At 50.3% G+C, this 15,857-nt stretch overlaps 1 protein-coding gene across 2 annotated transcripts in view; it reads left to right on the top strand.

Moving 5' to 3' along the window:
• Positions 1–117: 117 nt before the first annotated feature.
• Positions 118–15,857, top strand: part of GMCL1 (germ cell-less 1, spermatogenesis associated) — a 28,329-nt gene continuing 12,589 nt past the window's right edge. The window contains exons 1-3 of one of the 2 annotated variants that reach the window (XR_014010300.1): positions 118–477; positions 13,691–13,814; positions 15,032–15,128. Coding sequence is in view for 1 of the 2 variants with exons in the window: in XM_081203108.1 (XP_081059234.1) it covers positions 245–477; positions 13,691–13,814; positions 15,032–15,128 (454 nt within the window). In the remaining variant the exon portion in view is untranslated. The remainder of the gene's footprint in view (positions 478–13,690; positions 13,815–15,031; positions 15,129–15,857) is intronic. The other variant, XM_081203108.1, reaches the window with a different exon arrangement.

A 15,857-nucleotide genomic window follows, 5' to 3' on the forward strand; every position in this document is an offset into this window, starting at 1 on the left:
AGCCTTCCTCTCGAAGGGTCCCTCCGCTTTGCCAGTCGTACGGCTGCGAAAGGCTCCGCGCAGGCGCGTTGTGTTGTTGTGGGGGCCAGCCGGGATTATGGCGTGGGCCGTTGCGGCGCATGCGCTGTGCGTCGGCCGGCCGCCGTGGCTATAATGGCGGCGGCCGTTGCTGCCGCTGGTCGCTAAGTCGCCGGCGGCCGCGGCCTTGGCGTGGGCCCCATGAGGAGGAGGCAGGCGAGCGGCCATGGGCTTGCTGAGCAGCAGGGCGTGGCGGGGGCGGCCGGCGGCGGCCGCCGCTGCCCCGCACGGCGAAGGTCCGGCGGGGGCTGTGGCGGCGGGCCTGAGGGGCGTCGGAGGCCGAGGCGGGGCTGCCGTCGCCGCCAAGAGGAAGCGGGGCGACCTGGGCGCGTACCCGAGCGACACGGACAGCGACGACGAGAGCGAGAGGGAGGAGCGGCTGCTCAACACCCCGAGGAGGTACTTCGCCTCAGGGCAGCGGCGCGTTCGCCTGCGGGACTCGCTGCCTCAGGATGCCGCCTTGGAGGACCCGCTTGAGGCCTCCAGCGTCCGAGGCAGCCAGCCTCCGAGGGCAAGGTGCTGCGGAACAAGCGGGGGCCGCTGCGGGGAACTGCGCTGGGCTGCAGGTGAAGGGGGGGGGTCATCGGCCTTCTGCAGCCCCCTCCGGGGAACCGAGGCAGCCGCTTCATACCGAGTCAGGCCGATGCGATTCCTGCGTTGCAGGAGGTTGGACTAGATGATCCTCGGGACCTTGCCAACTCCTACCATGCTGTGATCGGCCCATCTTGCTCAGTGCTTTCTACAGGGCCAGTGGTTCCCAAACATTAAACCACAGAGACGAGGACTTGCATATCAGAAGGTCGGCGGTTCGAATCCCCACAAAGGGGTGAGCTACCGTTGCTCGTCCCTGCTCCTGCCAGCCTAACAGTTCAAAAGCAGGTCAAGTGCAAGTAGATAAACAGGTACCACTCCAGCTGGAAGGTAAACGGCGTTTCCGTGCGCTGCTCTGGTTCGCCAGAAGGGGCTTAGTCATGCTGACCACATGAAGCTGTACGCCGGCTCCCTCGGCCAATATAGCAAAATGAGCGCCGCAACCCCAGAGTCAGCCACGACTGGACCTAATGGTCAGGGGTCCCTTTACCTTACCACCATAAACTCGTCCCCGTGCCCCCCATTATTCAGAATATTGCATGCCTCACTGAGGAAGATAACGCCACAAAATTTAAAATAGTAACAACTGATTGCATATTAATTCAAAACCCAGTTAAAACTGCTTAGTTTAATTAATTCGGCCTTTCTCAAAGTTGGATCCCCAGGTGTTGGAATACAACTCCCATCACACCTCACTACCAGGGCCAGTGATCGGGGTGATGGGATTTGTAGTCCAACAACATCTGGGGAGCCAAGTTTGAGAGAGGATGAATTAATTCAACAAAATGTGACCCAGTGGCTTCAGCTTGTCAAAATCTGTTAGTCATTTACTCTACCAACAGCCACCTGCCACGCCGCTTAGTGCCTCCCACTAGGAATTTCTCTGCCCTGTTACGGTAAAATCCGGGTGCGTGAGGGCACAGCCACCCAGCTCGTCGGACAAAGTCCGCGGGTCCTAGCGGAGAAGAAAGGAGCTCAGCCGGACACAGGAGCAAAGTACGAAGATCCGAGTTTATTGCGCAACAGGTTCAAAATGGCATTGAACCCCGAGTATGGGGTGACATAGACTTTTAAAAGTTCCCTCCATAACCCAGAATACAGTGCAGGAAACGTCATGAATACATTATGGGAAGGTCATGTTTCGTGGATTACATCATGAATACATTTCACACGTCATGAATAGATTATGGAAGGGGTGGGATCACATTCATTAACATTTCAGATGAGGGAGGGGGAATATGCGGAGGGAGAAATATGCATAGATAAACATTTATCAAGTACCGGTGGTGGCAAGACAATGGGTCAGAGATATGCATCGTCTGCCACTTAATATTGCCTAGAGGAAGGGTTTGGCGAAACGATCTGACAGGATTAGGAAGTTCCTGCGTACGTGACCCGCCGCTTTGGGGATTATGGAAGTAGGAACAACATCATGGAGTCCAGGGAGAGCTGAGTTGAATGACACCAAGAGTGAGGAAATCGGAGCTACGGTCGATTTTATATCAATTTTTAGAGATTTCAAAGGTTTCCAGGCTATTCCGTACTGTAGAGTGAAAGGTAGAACAGAATGGATACATTTTGGCAGGCGGAAGCAGAATGGATACATTGTAACTAGATTTTGACAGGTTTACGAGGTCCCTGGTTTCGGATCCATTGTTCTCACAGCGGGGGGCCGTCCGCAGCTTGTTAGGAGTGAAATGAGGCGTGCAGGAGCTCCTGGAGCTAGCTCTTTGCAGGACGAATGCATGGCTGTGATTGGCTAAAGCGCGGCCATAGGAATAAGTGGAGAAGAGAAACACTCGGTCTACTCGTTCTAAGTATGGGGCGCAGATAGGCATAGGAAAGATAGAGAATATATTTATAGATATTCGAGCTTATTTCGCTCGGGAAAGGGTCTGGGAAAAGTGTGGTGCTTGTGCAACGGTGAAGGGGTTTTGAGGGTGGGTGTGCGGTGGCACCCTCGAGGTCATCGCCTCGGTCAGTCAGGAAGAGGGGGAAAAAGGCACCCCCCCCCTCCTCAGTCCGTATCAGTCCCCCATTCGGAGATAGATTTGCATTAAAGTTCTGTAAGAACTTGCAAATCCTTTCTCCGCACCATTGGAGCACTAAATCTCGGTGATCTCATATTCCCCTTCTCCCAAATGTCTCATCTGTACGTAGTCTGGGAAGGTGGGAGCATGTCGGGAGCGGGAATAAGCTCGAAGAGGAAAGGAGCTAGTGGAGGCAGAATGACGGAGGAGAGAGCAGCAAGGGGTAATACAATGCATAGTACAACACAGGATGGAGACACAAAGGAAAACAGTTAAAATGGTAAACAACACGACTTTCAATAGTTGCCTGAGCCATCCCAGCTTGGGCAACCATCCCCATAAGTCCACATCGGAGAGTCCCTCATGCTGGATGTCGTGAAGCTTCCCTGCTAGCTCATGAATGTTATTTAAATGCCCAGTTATGTTTAAGGTCTGATCAGTCACATATGTACAGCACTCTGTGCCTATTAATGCGCAGGTGCCTCCTTGACTGGACAAGAGGAAGTCTGTCGCGATTCTCGTTTGCAGGCTCAATTGTCTTACCTCGGATAGTTCCGACATTAGGGAGTCTGTGATCTGGGTTGCCTCTTGCATGAATTTGAGGAGGATATCGGTGAGTCGGAGAATATCCACGTGGTTTGAACCGGCACCGTAGGCGGGGAAAAGCGCTCGGCCCACGGTCTCTCCATTCGCAGCGGCGTCTGACAGGTCTGACAGCTCTTTCTGTTCCCTCTTATTTCTTTGTCTCCCGGGGGGTAGGTGTGGAAGTATCCTAATTCCGGGGACAATGTAGCCGACGAAGCAGGATCCGGACATGTGTGGGCTCACCCATGTGTACGCGCGATGTCCGCATACCCAGAATAAGCCGCTGAGGTAAGACTCCATTCTGCCTGAAGCAAAGGTTTGCAGCAGCATGGAGTCCGTGACTTGGGGCTTCCAGTCGGAGGGGTGTCCCACGACAGCGGCCCAGGCAGTGGTGAGGTTAGGGAAAGTCCGGGGACCCCTAGCGTTGATGATGGTGACTAGTCCAGTCGGTAGGATTTCTAGAGTGGAGGTACACGTACTGGACCCAATGAAGGTTCCTTCTCCGGAGAAGCGGCGGCAAAGGGGTCCCTTGGTAGGGCCTGTAAGGTAGAGGTACTGATGCGTCAAGTTGAGTGCGGTTAAATTCCAGGACGTAACGTTTCCAGAGCGAAATTGTTCCAAAGTCACTGGTACTGGGACAAGTGGGAGGCTCTGCTGGAGGTGACTGGGTGCGTGGGCACAGATCCAGCAGTCTGGGTAGGGTGCTTCTTTCGCCACCTGGCTGAGAAGTTTAATGTAGGAATTTTGCTCCCAGGAAGAAAGGAGGTCTTCTCCCGGGAGCGCAGAGTCTGTGCCGAATTGCCTAGGTGCTGTACCGACTGGATGGAGTGGGTCGGTGGTATTTAATAGTTGCCGGTCTCTGGCGATTCCGCCGCACCTCAGGGGTCCAGCGTGATCCCAGGAGGGGGGGCGTGAAGGGTGTATGGGATGGTGCCAACCCTCTAGATATTCGGCCCCTTTCCAATCACGGGTGTACCCAAGGTTCCATAAACAGCAGAACCGCCGCAGGCAGAGACCTTGGAGTTGGGGTTTCCGGGTCTCTGGGGTGGAGAGGAGACACTGGAACCCGAAAATCAAGTTTCCAGAGGGGCGACTGGAGTCCGTGTAAGCGTGGGAGGCCCCTCCTATCTCGACTTCGGTCCAGTTCGGGCTTTGCGTGATTTCCCCGCCTTTGTATAGGAGATAAGTCCCGTTATGGCAAGTCAGGCGGTAGGAAGAATGGTCCAGAGTGAGGGCAGCAGACCCAATGCGGCGTAGGTCCTTGTTTCGGATGAAAAGTTCCCAGTATTCGTCATTGGTGAGTCGGGGTACTAGAGAGTGGCGCAGTAGGGTCCGAGACTCAGGAAGGCAGAAATCAAAGTCCCCCATTCGGTCAGGGTTAGATCTTCCCCCTGTTTCGACCTCGTGATAATCCAAGAAGTGATAGTCAGTTTGTAGTCCTGTACAATGGTTTGATGAAGCAGACGTGGTCCTGAAGAAGGTGGCGAGGAGAAGGGCGGTGCAGGCAAAACCCATGGCAGGTGCGCGTGTAGGGAGAGAGGTAGTTCGGAAGTTGTAAACTGTCGACGGAACTGTCAGATGAGGTGGGATGGAGCGGTGACGTAGGGAGCTGTCAGACGGAGCTGTCAGATAAGGCAAGATGGAGCGGTGACATAGAGAGCTGTCAAACGAAGCTGTCAGATGAGGCAGGATGGAGCGGTGACGTAGAGAGCTGTCAAACGAAGCTGTCAGATGAGGCAGGATGGAGCGGTGACGTAGAGAGCTGTCAAACGAAGCTGTCAGATGAGGCAGGATGGAGCGGTGACGTAGAGAGCTGTCAAATGGAGCTGTCAGATGAACTGTCAAGCGCGTTTGAGACGTAATTTGAGAGCGTCGGTGTCAGGGACGATCTCGGATGTCCAGTTGGATGTCGTGGCGACTGGTCCGGTCTGTTGAGCCCGATCTTGGCCCCGATCTGCTGGCCCGGTCTGTTGAGCCCGATCTTGGCCCCGATCTGCTGGTCCGGTCTGTTCTTCGTCGTCGTCGATGTACGAGGTCGGCGGTGTGGGAGGGGTCGAGAAAGTGAAGTCCTCGCCGGGGTTTTCCTCCGTCTGTTGAGGGGGTGGCGCGGGCTTACACCTGGTGTGATGGATCCACGAATTCTTCTCCCCTACTTTTACAGCGGTTGGTGATGTCAAGAGGATTTGGTAGGGGCCCTCCCAGGCGGGTTGAAGGGGTTCCTTTTGATAAACTTTGATGAGGATCCAGTCGCCGGGATCGAAGGAGTGGGCTTGCACGTCGATGGGCAGGTTCTGTCCTTCGATGGCCGCGTACTGGTGGAGGCGCTGTAGCTGCGTCTGGAGCTGAATGACATAGTTAGTGAGTTCTGCTTCTCCTAGTTCGAGCTCCGAAAGGGGAAATAGAGTATTATAGACGGGAGGGGGTCTCCCAAATAGGAGTTCGTACGGAGACAGTCTCAAGGGTCCGGTAGGGGCACTCCGTATATTGTGGAGAACTAATGGGAGAGCATTTGTCCACTTTAGTCCAGTTAGCCTACAGAGTTTGCCAAGTTGTATTTTAATTTCTTGGTTCATGCGCTCTACTTGGCCCGAAGATTGTGGGTGATAGGGTGTATGAAGATCCCATTTTATTTGTAGAGCCTTTGCGACTAATTGTACTATTTGAGCCGTGAAATGGGTTCCCCTGTCGCTGTCTAGTCGGCGGGGAACCCCAAATCGGGGTATGATGTCCTGCAGAAGGGCTCTGGCTACTACAGAGGCAGTTGGCTTCCTACAGGGAAATCCTTCTACCCAGGAAGAGAGTTTGTCTATTATGATGAGGGCATGTTTGAAGCCTTGGCAGGGTGGCAGATCGATAAAATCTAGTTGCAGGCTTTCGAAAGGGACGAATGCCCATAGTCTGGCCCCTGGGGGTGCTCTGGGTTGTCGTTTGGGGTTGTAGGAACTACAGGTAATACAGTTCTTTGATGCTGTTGTGGCCGCGACTGCCAAGCCTGGTGCGTACCAGGATCTCTTAACATGTTCTATCAGTCTCCCCTTTCCCCAATGCGTTTGTTGATGGAGAACCCTCACCAATTTTGAAACCCATGTTTTTGGAAGGACGGGCCTGCCATCAGGGAGGATCCAAATATCATTTTGTTGGACTGCACCCACTGAGCGCCAGAGAGTCTTTTCTTCCTCGGGGGCTTCTTTGTAAATCTGTGTGGGATCTATATTGAGTGGGATCTGTAGGGCTTGAAACTCTGATTCTTGGTTGGGGGGGCGGAGTGCGGCTGCTTGAGCCGCGTTATCGGCTCGTCTGTTGCCTCTTGAAACTGGGTCCCTGCCTCGGGTATGTGCTTTACAGTGAACGACTGCGATTGCATCGGGCATGTGGATGGCGGTCAGTAGCCTCTCCACTAGGGCAGCGTGTGAAATTTTAGAGCCTGCAGCTGTTAGGAAGCCCCTTTGTAGCCAGATTTGACCAGTGGTGTGGACTAATCCGAAACAATATTTGCTATCAGTGTAGATGGTGGCCCGCTTGCCCTCACTGAGTTCGCAGGCGCGTATGAGCGCTATCAATTCTGCAGCTTGGGCGCTATATTGTGGGTTGATCGGGTTGGATTCTAAGACTTCAAAGTCCGTAACCACAGCATACCCCGTCTTCCTCTCCCCTTCTACTACCCTGGAGCTGCCGTCTGTGTAGAGTACAAGGTCCGGGTTTTCCAAGGGTAGGTGATCGAGGTCTTCCCTGGGTTTCTCGGCTTGACGGACTATTGTGGCACAGTCGTGGTGTGGGGTCCCATCGTCGGGGAGGGGTAGAAGGGTGGCTGGGTTAAGGGAGTTGACTCTTTTTATGGTGACGTTTGATGGGGTTAGCAAGAGGGCTTCATACTTGTTTAGTCGGGAATTTGAAAAGTGATGACAGCCTCGTAGAGTTAGGAGGGTGGAGACGGAGTGGGGAACATGAACAATGATTTCATGCCCCAAGACTGTTTCTTGAGCTTTTTCGAGGAGGGTTGCCGCGGCGGCTATAGCTCGCAGGCAGCTCACTGCCCCCTTTGCTGTATTGTCCAATTGTAGGCTGTAATATGCCACAGGTCTTTCTTTATCCCGGAAAGGTTGAGTCAGTACCCCTGAGGCTACCCCCATTTGCTCATGGATAAACAGGTTGAAGGGGATTCTGTAGTCGGGTAAGCCTAGCGCAGGGGCTGACCTTAGTTCCCGTTTCAATCGTTCAAATGATTTGTATGCTTCTTCTTCCCAAACTAAGGTGTCGGGGTGGTCTTGGCGGGTCATGGCAGACAGCGGTTTCGTTATTTCGCTGTAGCCTGCGATCCAGGCTCTACAGAAGCCTGCCATTCCTAGGAATCCTCGTAGTTGTCGCTTGGTTTTGGGAAGGGGGATTTTTGTAACGGCTTCTATTCTATCTGTTGCTAAGCTTCGGGTGCCCACCCCTAGGATGTGGCCAAGGTACTTTACTTCCTGCTTACAATATTGTAGCTTTTTTGGTGACACTTTGTGTCCCTTCCTGGCTAGTTCGGCAAGGAGGTGCTTGGTGTCTGTTTTGCACGCTTCCTCGCTGGTAGAACAAAGGAGCAGGTCATCTACATAAAGAAGGAGAGCAGAGCTGGCTGGGAGGTGTATATCTTGCAAATCTTGGTGTAGGATTGCTGAGAAGATTGCGGGTGACTCCACGTACCCCTGGGGCAACCTTGTCCAGGTTAATTGACTGGGTCCCCATGTGAAGGCGAAGAGGAATTGGCTAGCTGGATCTAATGGTATACTAAAGAAGGCGGAGCATAGATCTGCAGCGGTATACCACTTGGTTTCTGCGGGTATGGCATTTAGGAGGGAGTTCGGGTTGCCCACTACTGGGTGACGGGGTATTACAAATTGATTTACTAATCTTAAATCCTGGACGAAGCGATATCGGACTGGGGCTCCCTCGGCGGACGGTTTCTTTACTGGTAATACAGGTGTATTGCATGGGGATGCGCAAGGAACCAGGATCCCCTTTTCGAGAAAGTCTTCTATCATCGGGGTTAACCCCTCAATGGCCTCCTTGGGTAAGGGGTATTGTTTAGTACACGGGAAGGGTAGGTCAGTCCTATAGGTAATTTTTACCGGGACGGCCGATAGGAGGAGGCCTACTGAGGTTGACTCGGTGCCCCATAGAGAGGGGGGTAGATTGTCCTCCAGCTCGGGAGGGAGTTCGGGAAACTGCCTATCTGTCTTCACTTCCTCCATCATTCCTTGAAATTCAGGGATTGAGTCTTCAGGCATATATAGGTAGATACCTTCTCGGGAGCATTTAATTGTTGCGTTTAGTTTGCAGAGTAAGTCTCTTCCGAGGAGATTCACCGGACTACTGGTTAAGAGGAAGGTATGCTCGGCGAGTAGAGGTCCGAGGGTAACTTTAGTTGGACGTGATAGGGGACATGTGCGGGGTATCCCATCCAGACCCATAACCTTTTTTGTTTCTGAACCTGGTTCCAGGTGACTGTCCGTTAAAGTGGAGTATGTGGCCCCGGTGTCCAGTAGGCATTGATAAGGATGGCCATCTATCTCTATGGTGCAAAATGGGTCTTCGGAGGATAGCGTTAGGACTGGACAGATAGTTTGAGTTTGGTCGGGACCCCCTTCTGATTGTCAATACGTTTGTTGGTCGTCTGGAGGGGGTTGGTTAGGGGGGTGTAGAGGTGGAGCAGTGGCGTTTGCCCAAGGGTGGGTGGACGGAGTTATCGCCGGCATTTGTGTTCTCAGTCCCTGCGGGGGTGTTTGCGTTTTAGTAGGGACATTCGGGAGCGGTGGGTTGTAAGAGGCTGGGGCGGCTCGAGGGTTGTAGGGCACAGGAGGTTGGTTCTGGTACCCGTAGGTCGTGTTGGAATGTACTTCACGAGTCACATTGTTGAGGTAGGGACAGAATCTTTTAATGTGTCCTTCCTCTTGGCAGTAAAAACACCCTCCTGCGGCTGGTCCCCATGGTCTATGAGGGTTCGGTGGTCCTCCTCCCCGGGCTCCCTTTCCTCGACTGAAACCCCTGCCCCTGCTGTAGTTTGGTTCCATGCTAAGGGCCAGGATCTGTTCCGTTTCGGGCTTGGGGTCTCTCTTCTTCCTCTCGTCTCGGGAGTTAAAGACGGATTTTGCGATGGAGAGGATTTCGCTAATACTCTTTCCATCATACCCTATTTGCAGGTTTAGGGCTTTTCTAATATCAGGGCAGGCTTGATCCTTGAAGAAGCCCTTCACAATGACCTCGTGTTGAGGATTATCTGGGTCGATCCCTCCCCAAGTCTTGATGGCTGATACTAGCCTGGTGTAATAGTCGGATGGGTGTTCATTGGCCCCTTGCAACACAGTTTGGACTTTAGTCCAGTTGACTGTACGCTGGCCAGCGGCCTTAATGCCGTCCAATATCGCCTTCTTGAATAAATCTAAGCACCATGTTCCGTCTGTGGTATTATAGTCCCAGGTTGGTTCGGTGCGTAGGCATTGGGCTGTGAGTGCCTCAACACCTCGTGGGCGTCCTGCCTGGTAGTTCGGGAGTTCGATTGCTTCCCCGGCCTTGGCTAAAATATCTGCCTTTTCGGCTTCGTTGAAAAGGGCATTTAGGAGAACATGAACGTCTGGCCAAGTCGGCTTGTGGGTCGAAAAAATAGCGCTGACCTGACGGTGGCACTTATCCGGGTCATCTCTTAAAGATGGCATTTGATTCGACCAGGTTACCAGGTCTGCCGTATAAAATGGTTGGTGAGTGTACACCATCCGAGGAGGTCCATCCGGCTGGAGGGGTGGGATTGGCAGGGCCCTTAAGGGCATCTGGACGGCTGCGGATTCCGTCTGTTTAGACGTCCCCGGGGTCTCTTTAAGTTTTTCTAAGAGGCTGGGGTCTCTCAAGGTGGCCTCTAGTATTTCTTTAGCTCGCTGATTCAGAGCTACAGGGTTTGAGCCTTCTGGGGTAGCGTTCTGAATCTCCTTAGCTCGCTGCCTGGTTATTCGTGGGCTCGTGCCCCCCCGTGCCCCTGGTTCCCGTGTGTCTTCATCGCTATCTGATTGACCCCCTGGGGCGGGTGGAATTGGTTGCCTATAGTAGAAGGGGATGAGCGCTTGTTCTATGGAGTCTTCTTCTCCAGGGTATCCCTCGTATGGGGGGGGCAAGGACGACCTTCCATGACTTAAGACGGGCAGCTGATAGGTCGTTGTTCCTTTGGTGCCTTGGAGCAGCCCTTTGACCGTCTCAAAGGTGGCCAGGTATTCCAATTGACGGGGCTTTTCCTCTAACAAATAATTTTTAAGATGTTGTAGACGGTCTTCGTTAAAGGAGCCACCCTTTGGCCAGCGTAACTCTGGTTTTGCAGAGGCAGTTCCGGCGGGCCAAGTGTCTCTACAGAGATCTTCTAACTTCTGTCTCGACAGCAACTTATGCCCGGGAATAGATTTCCAATAGGAGATGACGAATTCGAGGGGGGAGTCGGGGTCCCTCTGGGATTCAGATGGCTTCCTTGAAGCCTTCCTCCCGGAGCGAGCCCGTTCATGCTTAGAGGCCTGGGTACCCATTTTATTCACGCGTGTCTAGACAGAAAGAGGGGAGAGAGGGGTCGGTAAGGATTGGTATACCTAGGGAATTGGTATGCCTAACGCTGGGGTTTATAGTAAAGCGGGGTCTCTAGCTGCTTGGCAACTTCCTTAGAGAAAGTTTTGAGAGCTCTATCTACCTGATTCTTATGTTCCCTTTACAATTCTCTATTTCCTATAACCTGGGGTTTCCTTCCACTCTGCCGGTCCCGCCCAATTCCTCATGGGCTATCCCTCCTGGCAACCTCCTACCTATCGTCACACTCTCAGGAAAAGGGGCCCTACTGGACGCTCGCGTAGTGCGATGCCAGATCGGGTGATCCCTGGATAGGTTCCGAACGGAAAATCCCCCTTGCTTTCGGAAGCGGACTCACGCACGATACACGTGTTACGTGGCCCGACCGGTGCGGCTGGGATTGATTGATAGGAAAGCAAGACCCCTTCCTGCCCCCTCCGTAAGGGCGCTCGGGAAGTTCGGAAAAGAACTCCAACCCCTTGCTTTCGACTGAGATGCCCGTTGCAGAGAGTCGGCTGTCTTTCCAAGCCGGGTCTCTCCGTCTTACTTTCGGACTCTCAATCGGTGCGGCTGGCTGGAGAGTTTGAGGAGAAAGAGATAGAGCTCAGAACCCCCCTTTCGGGTCGAGCGGCAGTCCACGGTCTCTCTCACCACTTGGACCAAGATACAGGCGAGAAGGAGCGATAGAGAGGAGGGCAGAGAATTCAGTTGCCAGGAGATTCCACCCCCTTCCCACCAGTGCACTGGATTTCCTTTTCCTATACTCACGTGTCTTCTACGATGATCCCGGGATCGGTGAGCAAGCCGGCTGGATCCCTCTTTGCTCCCCGACTGAACTCTGGGACTTCAGATTACCGCCCGGAAGATGGCCGGAGGTCCAAAGGATCTTCCCGGGCAAAATGGCCCGGTGCCGGCTGAAGATTTCGGGGCCCCCGGTCAGCAACACGGGAGAACGCTTCAGGTCCCTGCTTGGGCGCCAAATGTTACGGTAAAATCCGGGTGCGTGAGGGCACAGCCACCCAGCTCGTCGGACAAAGTCCGCGGGTCCTAGCGGAGAAGAAAGGAGCTCAGCCGGACACAGGAGCAAAGTACGAAGATCCGAGTTTATTGCGCAACAGGTTCAAAATGGCATTGAACCCCGAGTATGGGGTGACATAGACTTTTAAAAGTTCCCTCCATAACCCAGAATACAGTGCAGGAAACGTCATGAATACATTATGGGAAGGTCATGTTTCGTGGATTACATCATGAATACATTTCACACGTCATGAATAGATTATGGAAGGGGTGGGATCACATTCATTAACATTTCAGATGAGGGAGGGGGAATATGCGGAGGGAGAAATATGCATAGATAAACATTTATCAAGTACCGGTGGTGGCAAGACAATGGGTCAGAGATATGCATCGTCTGCCACTTAATATTGCCTAGAGGAAGGGTTTGGCGAAACGATCTGACAGGATTAGGAAGTTCCTGCGTACGTGACCCGCCGCTTTGGGGATTATGGAAGTAGGAACAACATCATGGAGTCCAGGGAGAGCTGAGTTGAATGACACCAAGAGTGAGGAAATCGGAGCTACGGTCGATTTTATATCAATTTTTAGAGATTTCAAAGGTTTCCAGGCTATTCCGTACTGTAGAGTGAAAGGTAGAACAGAATGGATACATTTTGGCAGGCGGAAGCAGAATGGATACATTGTAACTAGATTTTGACAGGTTTACGAGGTCCCTGGTTTCGGATCCATTGTTCTCACAGCGGGGGGCCGTCCGCAGCTTGTTAGGAGTGAAATGAGGCGTGCAGGAGCTCCTGGAGCTAGCTCTTTGCAGGACGAATGCATGGCTGTGATTGGCTAAAGCGCGGCCATAGGAATAAGTGGAGAAGAGAAACACTCGGTCTACTCGTTCTAAGTATGGGGCGCAGATAGGCATAGGAAAGATAGAGAATATATTTATAGATATTCGAGCTTATTTCGCTCGGGAAAGGGTCTGGGAAAAGTGTGGTGCTTGTGCAACGGTGAAGGGGTTTTGAGGGTGGGTGTGCGGTGGCACCCTCGAGGTCATCGCCTCGGTCAGTCAGGAAGAGGGGGAAAAAGGCACCCCCCCCCTCCTCAGTCCGTATCAGCCCCCTCTGGGAAGCACTGGCCTACAGTGACTGAGAGGAGCATTCCAAGGTTTCAGACAGGGAGTCTCTCCCAAGCTGTACCTGGAGATCCCAGCAGGGATTGGACCCAGGCCCTTCTTCAGGCAAAGCACATGCTTTACTTTTGAGCTACTGGCCTTCCCATTTTGCAGATTCAAGCACTATTGTAGCAGGAACAGAAGTTCCAACAGAACGTGCACATGCCTGGCAACATCTTAAAAGTAGCTAAATGACATACATTCTTGGCGCCTTAGGTGAGCCTGTGTTTTAAAGCTAAACTAGATATGATCCTCAGCAGCAGGATGAGGCTGGTAATGCAAAAAAATTATGTCCCTTATGAGAGCTTCCAGGCAGGTAAAGGAAATGGCATTGGCTGAGCCAGAATATGCTCTGTAATATCCACTTTTTAAAGGCTTTTTTAGAAGGCTCATGATTGCTTTTAGAATTACTCCTGATTGCTTCAGCTCATAAAGAAGCATGATGTTGGGATAACTGTAGGCTTTCTTAAACAAAATGTAACTTGAAACCAACCTTGTAACCATTGACTTTGGTAAAAACCATGGAAAGTGGATCAAATTGGTTCAATGGGATGCTTGCAAGGAAGGTTCATCTGTCCAACAAGCTTTCAAAATGTTATGTTTAGTGTTACGTGCTGGAATTCAACACTTGTTTTTTCCCCTCCCCTTAATCCAGGAAAAAATTAAAAAGCACTTCCAAGTATATATATCAGACTTTATTTCTAAACGGTGAAAACAGTGATATTAAGATTTGTGCTCTGGGAGAAGAATGGAACTTGCACAAGATATACTTATGTCAGGTAAGAATAAAATATTTTTTTCCAGGCAGATCTTGGGCTCTAATTCTAAATACCTTTATTAGGGAGCAAGTCCCACTGAACTCCGTGGAACTTGTTTCTGAGTAAGCATGCAGGGGATAGTGCCGTTAGACACACTCTCCTTATCCCTTGCCTGCCGCTATGTCCAGAATTCTCAAGAGCAGCAGTGAGGTGTACATTAATGGCTAACAAAGCATACTTTAGCTTAGCTTGAATAAATTAAACATAACATATTGTTTCCCTTGGAAAAGATAAGGTTGTCAAAGGGAATATACTACTGTACAAATAGACTTTATTCTTTTGATCTCTCAGGTAAACTTCTGTGAGTGATAGCATCTCATAATGGGGTCACCTCCTGCTGTGATGGAAAGTTCTAGTAGAGCAGTAATTTTCACTTCCTTGGATGGAAAACTAGCTATTTCTAGTTTTATATGAATTACATTTTAATGAAAAGGTATACTTACATGGTGTGTGTATGTGTGTGTTAATTTACCTACACCTAACTTTGTATGGATACGGCAATGTATGTATGTCTGTAGCATGAGACCACCCTTGTACATCTATTTGTATGTCTTGTATGTGGTTCCTTTTCCAGTACCCTTCTAAATTGCTGCCCATGGGAGTTTTTGTTCAAATTTCAGGCAGTATTCAATATTATTGTAATTACTTCTTCCCCCTCTTGTTTTACAGTTGGTAGTTTAGGTTTGTTTGGATAAAACGATTCATAATCTTAGTTGTGTTTTCTCCAAACTTAGTTAAAACCAGTGTTTCATTACTCCTGAAACAGGAAGTTGTGACTTAATGGTGATGTACTAACCAGGAATGAAAGCCTTGTTTGATCCTGGTTTTTGTTCCTGAATCTATTTCAGAGATAATGGGAAACCATAGCTTGCTTTAACTAGGATCAAACACTAGAGTAGGTACATGGGGTGGTGGGTACTACATGGTCTGAACACTCGTTTCTAGTGTCATAAACCATGGCACATAAAGTTGAGAGTGTTCAGACTGATACTTTAGAGATCAAACATGCTTGAAATAAAGGCTAATGAAGAATTTGCTTGAAATTTATTAGGAATGGAAGAGATCTGCCATAATGCCTCCTGATATGGACATACAGCTTACTTTCTTTGTACCATATTAATTTGCATATATTCTTACATTTTAAGCATTTGAATTAAATTCAGGGTCTTTTTTTGTAGTCTGGCTACTTTTCGAGTATGTTCAGCGGTTCTTGGAAGGAATCGGAAATGCATACAATAGAATTGGAAATTCCTGATCAGAATATTGATGTAGAAGGTAAGCAAAGGATGATGTTCCTTTTTTACAGAAGACATGGGTACTTGTCAAGTCAGCTAAGATTTTTTATTATTATTATCAAAAGTTGTTTATTAAAACATTATTTGAATCACATTTACAGTTGGAAATTTGGGGAATGTGTTGGGAGAAGATTCTAGAGAACTCATTAGAAAATGGGTTTCTCCATTTGGGAGTAGTGTTAAAGAAAGTAGCCAGGCACCTTGGGACTTCTTTAAAACTTTTTATGTTGTCAGTGTGAAAAACACAAGATGAACTGACCCACTCCCACCAGAATTTTTATTACAAAAGAGCAGAGCATTTGAAAATCTGTTTTTTATTTGTTGATGTAGAAAACAGTTGTTTGCTAAAGTCTGCCTACTCTGTTCCAGTGACTTAAGAGTTACCCCTTAGTTTTAGGTTAGGTTGGCTATTATGGATCATTGGCGTAACGTAGGATTTTATATTTGTCATGTTCCTGACCTGTCATAATAGCTGTTTCTGTTGAGCTGTTTGGCTTCTCAGCAGCTTTTCCCTGCTGCTTAATACTTCTTAATGCATTTGACTGCTTTTCCTGCACGGGATATACTCCTCCAAGTTTCTTAGTTGCTAGTTCTGCAGTTTGTTTTCCTTTCTTAAGTGTTGTCGATGTGTTGAAAGTTCTTAGAGGGTTTCCGGACATTAAATTTTTAAACATCACTTGAACACTTGCATTTGATGGAAAGGAATTAA

The sequence above is a fragment of the Podarcis bocagei genome (genome assembly GCF_964188305.1).
Source record: "Podarcis bocagei genome assembly, chromosome: 7".
Lineage (NCBI taxonomy): Eukaryota > Metazoa > Chordata > Lepidosauria > Squamata > Lacertidae > Podarcis > Podarcis bocagei.